General features: G+C 46.1%; 1 protein-coding gene across 2 annotated transcripts in view; it reads left to right on the top strand.

Annotated features, from left to right (window-relative positions):
• The window catches only part of Fndc3b (fibronectin type III domain containing 3B), a 302,204-nt gene that overhangs the window by 209,484 nt on the left and 85,356 nt on the right, over positions 1 to 7,364 (top strand). For both annotated transcript variants that reach the window (XM_036190746.1, XM_036190745.1), the window contains exon 7: positions 703 to 761. In XM_036190746.1, the coding sequence (XP_036046639.1) occupies positions 703 to 761 (59 nt within the window). The remainder of the gene's footprint in view (positions 1 to 702; positions 762 to 7,364) is intronic.

The following is a 7,364-nucleotide window of genomic DNA, read 5'->3' as shown; positions in this document are numbered from 1 at the left end:
TCCTCATCTATTGAAGACGCCATCACCCATCTCGTTGATGAAGACTGGACTTGTCCCCTCTCATCCCATCACCACTGTCTGTCACATCCAGTTTTGTAGTTCCTATGTCTTGCAGCCTAGTCAAGATTTCACTCTGCTCACCAGCAACTCCAGCTGAAGGTAGTTCTGCCTTTACCTGGACTGCAGCGCGTGTTAACCCGCCGCACACACCTTCCTGTGTGCATTATTTACGAAGAAATCTAATGCTTCTTCAAACTCCAGCTGTCTTACTGTCCTCCTACATAAACAGTGCAGTTCAAACGTAAAACCCAAGCTACAGATGAATAAATGGATACATATGTGCAAACACACATCCTGAAGAAAAGTTTGAACTCACTCCATTGTTGCTCAAGTTCATCTTCTCTGGAAGCTGTTCTGTGCACTTCCAATTGCAAGGGTCTCCTGCCTGCCCGTCTCATGACCCATTATTCCCTGGTGTATGTAGAATGAAGAAGGACTAAACCATGCCGATCTAGTGAGTACTTTCAAGTGTACACTGGCAAGAAGCACCATCCCAGCGATGCCCTCGTCCAGTGTTCAGAGTGGCACCAGCAGTGTGTTTCACAGGCAGCTGACTGACTTGACCTTCTTCACTAAGGCACGGGGAAGCAGAATTGACAGCCCAACTGTCTTCTCACGTTTTGTCCCTTCTTGTCTTTGCAGAGTATGAGTTGGAAGTCAAAAGAGTACAAGACATTCTTTCGGGAATAGAGAAACCACAGGTATGTCTTCTGGGCCTCTGGGCAAGAACAGCATGTTCTCAAGTATTCCCAATGTGCTTTTGTTTTGCCACAACATCGGTAAGCAGAAGGACCCCTTCCCATTGCAAATTTTAATAGTCATCAGTTTTTAACGGACCATGAAAATCTAGAACAGGCTCACAGAATGCCACCTTTGTGCAGATGTTCTGAATTCAGGTAGATGATTCTAGATTTTCTTGGGTCTCCAGAGCAGCTTGTTCTTTGTAATTTCTTGTTTCCTTTGTAAAGGGCAGAAGAATACCTTTTGAAAACCTCAGAAATCCCAGGTGTGTCCTTAGGTAGATTTCAGAACAGTATTTTTATATTAGAGGACACTGGGCACAATGGCAAGAAAGAGATGGTGGGTATGGCAATGTTATGAGATTTAAATTTCATTTGCCAGATGTCTTGAAATTCAGCTAGAAATTGATAATGTTGGTTCAACCTTTTTGTCTGAGCTAGAGCCAGAGTTTTGGGGAGTGTTTTCTGGCTGAATTGGAAAATCTTGATTCTTGGTGTGTTATGACTACTGGGGCTCTTAAACAGCAGACTCCAGATTGACCTCGGGGGGCTCATTTGGACTCAACCAAGGAGCATGGGTATATTGGAAGGTGCACATTACAGAGACGTTGCTGGAGACTTGAGTCTGGGCTCCTTCTGGGCAGGGTTAGCAGTCATTGGGGGATCTCAGGCAAAGGTGCTAAGTAATCAGGGCTGCATTTGTAGAATGAGCCAAGTCGGCAGATGAATTGGAACAAGAGGGTGGGCCTGGGGCAGGGGTGTTAGGAACCCTCCCACTCCTCATAGTCCGCATGATGGTGTCCAGGAGTCAGAATTAGGTGGTGTCCAGTGTGGCAGGGAGGGCCAGCTATTAGGTCCATTCTGATGGTAAGTCGATAAATGATTCCCATCTGCTACCGCCACCATGGGTAGTGGAGCTTTAGCTTCAGAACATCCCTTCAGCAGCTTCCCCGGTCGCTACCCTTGCCATGTGGTGGGCTGTCCTCGGGTCTGCAGTACCTCTGGTGGTGCCTCTAGTCTCAATGTGGCCTGGACGTGTCCCTACCGTTGCTCATAACACACTGCACTCAAGGGTATTCCTGAAGGGCTTCCAGCTGGCTGGACTTCCTCTAGGGTCCATTCGCTTTAGGCTCCTTCTGTATTTTCATGGCTGTTCCTGGACATCTTATGTCTGTTTCACTTGCAGAGCATCCAGAAACATAAACACAGCACACAGTCGGATGTGTCTGGTAGACTCCCGTGCTGTGGAAAGAGGAGGGCCAAGAGCAGGAATGGGCAACTGTAAACACAGAAGTGGAAGTTCACGTTGTGGACACTTTAGCAGGTTGGGGGCTGGAGGAAAAGCGTAGTGAGAGATTATAAAAGGGGCTGGAAGATGACTCGGTGGGTAATGCTTGATGTGCACACATGAGGCCCTGAGCTTGGACCTCAGCACCCACATTAAAACAAACAAACAAACAATAACCCAAGTGTCTTGAAATACCTGTAATCTAAATACAGAGGGACAGAGACAAGTGGTTTCTGGGCTTGCTGACCAACAGGTATGGCTGAAACAGTAAGCCTGAGTCAATGAGAGAACCTGTCTTAGAAAGCAAGGCAGAGGCCTGGAGAGATGGCTCAGCCATTAAGAGTATGTATTGCTCTTGCAAAGGACCCAGGTGGCTTCCCAGGCCGAGGCAGGAGGCATTCTTCTGGCATGCTTCCTTTGTCCTGGTAAAGTCCTCTGCCTGTAACAGCCACTCAGTCCCCAGCCTGGTTAGTCATTTGCATGGTTTTCTCTCTCCCATCTTCTTCCTCTTGTCCCTTCTTTCCACAGTTCTTGGGCATGATAGTTTTTGTGCACCCAAGACCGAGCTATCCCTGTCCTTGACACATACTGAACCCTTGACAGCTGTTGCTGAAGAAATAACAGACATATCTGGGTTCTGGGGGGTAGGACAGATGCCCCCAGACTGGCCAGTATGGAGGAAAGTAGAGCTTGCCACAGTGCCAGCCAGCAGCTGGGGTTGAGTGGCCCATGTTTTGCAACCATGCCTCTGGGTTTGTCCCCAGTATTGCTGTTATCTCTCTCCCTGACCTTAGCCAAGGTTTAGCTCCTTCCTGATATAAATTGAGGTGCCTCAGTGTCTGAATCTTTTAAATTTAACATAATGAAAACACCGTGTGGATCTGAGGGGAGAGTTATATGTTGTGTTAGAATACTTGCTTTCCTTACAGTTTGCAGCATAGGTATAGTTAGGCAAGAGGATAGCTCCATACTACATTCAGAGATGAGCAGGCACCAGATGAAGAAGCTAAGCTGTAGAAGAAGATTGGGCACATAATGGGAAGGAACAATTCTCTATTCTTTTCCCTGTCAGCTACATCTTTTATCCACTTAAGTGAAAAGCAATGATTTTTCTTTGAGATTCCTACTGATAATTCAAGTGCAGAAATACCACCTAGGGCTTGCAGACCCCAGTCATCTTTCTATAACTTTGGGTACCCCAAATCAAGTGAGTTATTTACTGTTCCCTTAAAAAGATCCAAGTATTTGGTCAGTTTCATAAAGTCTGTCTACTGATATACAAGGTATTTGTCCCACAGCTCTACACTTGGGTGCCTTGAGGACTTAGCTGCCATGGCCCCTGCTCTACCCGTGATGGGAGCTTTAATGCTGCCCTCTGTGGTTTAGGAATTAGCAGCCTCACTGGTTTGATCCTCTGAGATGGTGGTGCTCAGTGCAGCCTCCCATGTCCTGGTGAGCTGCTGGTTTTCAGGACCTAACGGCCTATAACCTGTAGCTGTGATTGTGCATTGTTTCTGTCAGTCAATGTGTAGTTTAAAGAAACAGTTGATGTGTCAGTGCAGAAGGGAGACTTAGGAGGAACACTTCCCTGTAAGAAGCACTTCCTTGAGAGGTGTCTGAGCACAGAGCTAAAGCTCGCAGCACATTGGGAGCTGGAAAAGCAGATGAGCCTGGAGTTTTAGATCTGAGTGTCCATCTTTTCTCCTTTCCTCTCCTGTGTGTTTTTCTTCTGAGTTATTCATCATGAAGGCTGCTGTAGAAGTCAAGCCAATATTTCTGTGGTAATCTTGTCTTAGGATATTCCTTCACCAGATTGGAGGGGCTCCCACATAGCTGAGTTCTGAGGATAAAACAAAACAAAACACAAATTTACAGGCTAGTTCAAACACTGAACAGAAGGGGCAAAGAGAAAAAATATAAGGCTTACTACAAGTTAATACACTGTGTAGTTCACACACACACAACTATCCCCAAGTTAGAATCTATATTTTTAAATTCATAGGGAGGACTGAGTTCTAACCAGTGTGGAACCATTTAGAAGTAGATAGTTTTATAAGCCCTCAAGGCATTTTTAAACAGTTAATTCCTATGCTGACTTATCTCATACACTTCCCAAAGACCTTTTTATATCAGTGTTACCTGGGTCAATAATTCAGAACTAGAAATCACCACTTCTAAAGATACTGACTTCTAATGGTGGCCAATCCCTTAAATGTCCATAAAGCTGTTATACTTTAAGAGACTGTCTGTAGCCATGGTGATTACTTCAGTGAACAACAGAGTAGTATCCTAGGCCACCTCAGTGATCAGCACAGGTGAGAAAGTTTGGCACAAAGAGAAGAGTTGGCAGTGTGAAGTTCAGGGACACATGCTGTCACTTAGACATAGACTTGACCTGGAGTTCCAATCTCACCTTGTCAGTCCAGCCCCGATCCAATTGATGTAAATACATCTGGGGTGAGGATTGACCCCTGGATGGCATTGTTTTCAAAGACAAAAACTATAGTTTCCTAGAGTCCAGCTTGAGGTAGAAGTGATGGCCAAGTCCAAAGGGAGGCCCAGCACTCTCTCCCACGGGGTGCCAGTGGCTGCCAGAGCTTAAAGGAAGAATTTACAGGAACGTCTCTCCTTATGAAGCAGTGCTGAGTTCCCAGAGTGCACTTGTGTTAGGAAGGTCCTTGGCAAGACTGCACGTCCACAGGTACCTACATCTTCTCAAGGCTGGCTCATAGTCTAGGGAGAAGTAAACACCATTGTAGCTGGTACTTCCAGCACCATATGTCTCTGCTCACTTAAATAACTAAAGCTTTGAGGAGGAAAGTGTGTTGGTAGCACTTGCTAGCAAAGGTGGATTTATGAATGTGTGCTTGGTATCTGGAGCACTGGCTTTCCCTAGATTATTCGGAGGTATGCAAATTCACACCACCAATTACAGAATCAGTGTCACTACACAGTTGGCTCATGGACTGGTGCAAGGCATCACTTATCACTTCAGCAAATTTCTCCCTAGTGAGGGAGCCTCCTTTTTTAATGGAAGCTGAACCTTTCATAGTGAAACAGCACCTTTAAAATTAAAATTACGTAAAGTGCTCATAGCTCACATCCTCACAGGTGTGTGGAATAATTCAGCATATACCCTGATCTACATGAAAAACTGTGTGAAAAGCTAATCCAAAACAAAACAAAAAACCAGCCACCAACAAATCAATGTCCGGCAGTGAGTTGAGGAGCAGCAGACAGTCCACAGTTCATTGAGGTGGGACGACCTCCCTGAATGCGGGTGGAACTAATCAATGGGCTGGATTCCCAGGCTGCATAAAAAGGATAAAATGAGTACCAGCATTCATCACTCTATGCTTTCTGACTGGGAATGCTCCTGCCACCAGTATGTCCCACCTTGATGGATATAGTACTTCCAGGTGTAAGCCGCTATGAACCTTCCTCCCCTCTGCCCCTTGGCTAGGCATTTTGTCACAACGACAAGAAAGGCAGCATCACAAGGGCACTGGGGTAGAGGCAATGATATCTCCGTGCAGAGTTCCTCACATGGGCACTGTAATGGCTCGTGTGGAAACAAAGGCAGTGTTTGACCTGGGGTTAGGAGTTTGTTAAGCTCAGGGCAGTGGGAAAGACCAAAGCTAAGTCTGGGGCACAAGAAGACCTAGGAGGCCGTGGATGGTCAGTCTTCAGATCAGAGGGCAGAGCAGATCCTGGTCCCACATTCTGGCCCATCAGATGGTGTAGTTCAGTGGAGGCTGGCAGCAGTCTGGAGCCCCAACTGAGGCTGGAGATTGGTCCTTTGATGATCTCTTCTGTGTCCCAGAAGATGTTATACTTGTACTGCCTCTATGGGAAGCTGAATGGAGCCGGGGGTGAGGGGAGGGTGGGGGTGCACGCCTTTAATCCCAGCACTCAGGAGGAAGAGGCAGGGGGATCTCTGTGAGCTCGAGGCCAGCTTGGTCTACAGAGTGAGTTCCAGGACAGCCAAGGCTGTTACACAGAGAAACCCTGTCTCAAAACAAAACAAAGAAAATGAATGTACCATGTTCCCTCCGATTTAGTTTTTCCTCAACATTTATTTAGCACCCACTGCCCACTGTTGAATATGGCTTCGTTTGTGCCCTTAGGAGGTATTTGAATCTGTCAGGACAACAGATGTGATTAATAGTGGTAGCAATCCCCCCTGGGTTCCATAGAAGAGACACTCGATACTGAGTGGAGCACGTCAGAGACTTTGAGGGTACCTGGTGGCAGTGAGGTGAAGTTCTCCTGGGGTCTCGAAGGATGACTGGGAATCTGGCTAAATGAGCCATGGTTCTACGTCTGTTATACATAGACAGAAATTATATAGAAGGAATGTCTGCTAAAATTGAACGAGTAGCAGACTGAAAACAATGCTCAATATTCATCTCCCTGTCATTTGTACTTTCAAATTATTTTGAATATACTGAGTATATTTCCATAATTTATATCAATCAGATAGTGGCAAAAATAGGCAAAAACAACAGGGAACTTCCTAGTTGTGTATTCCTTGTCTATTCCCCCCTAGCGCTGAAATAGTCAGCTGTAAAGTTTGTGTGAACACTAAGCTTTAGCATTTGTATTGAGTCTAACTCCTTTGTTCATTTGAATGAGTTAATCTAGACCAGGGACCGGGTTAGTTTGAAAGCTCTGTTGTTAGATTTGAATTAAAGAATTAAGCCTTATGTGTTAGGTTGGGTTCTCTAGAAACAGGCGCTGAAACTGAGACTCGTACGGGTAGATAACCTGGAGAACCTAAGAGAGGGCAGCTGAGACCAGGCAGGGCAGGCAGCCAAGGCGAGACTCATTCTAAAATGAGCAGATCAGAGCTATGGGCAGCAGGAAGTGTTTAAGGGAAGGAGGAGAGCATGTAGCTGGAGCAAACCCTGCAGCAGTGAGTGGGGAGTTGGGCATTTGCTGTTTCCTGGGAATCCATAGGACTTCCGGGGCTTGGTGGGGCCAGCGTTACCTTCATAGGATAGTCTAGCACCCAGCAAAGCTGGAAGGCTTCTAGAAAGTACCTTTGTTTACCTTGAAATTGTTGGGCACAAGGAGGCCCAAGTGTGTATCAGACTTCGTAAGCCTGTGTATGGCATCGAGGATGGTGCTGCAGGAGTTGAGTGTCCTTTGGACATCAGATCTTTGACAAAGAAACAACAGATAGGACTTTCGTTAAAATTACAGCTGCCTTGGATTAACTGTTGTGTCACTGTTACTGATAACGAAGCCGTAACTCAAGGCAGCTGCACTAGAAC

The sequence above is a fragment of the Onychomys torridus genome, chromosome 6 (assembly GCF_903995425.1).
Source record: "Onychomys torridus chromosome 6, mOncTor1.1, whole genome shotgun sequence".
Taxonomy (NCBI): Eukaryota; Metazoa; Chordata; class Mammalia; order Rodentia; family Cricetidae; genus Onychomys; species Onychomys torridus.
Note: the sequence above shows the minus strand (reverse complement) of the source record. Positions and strands in the feature narration are given on the sequence as shown.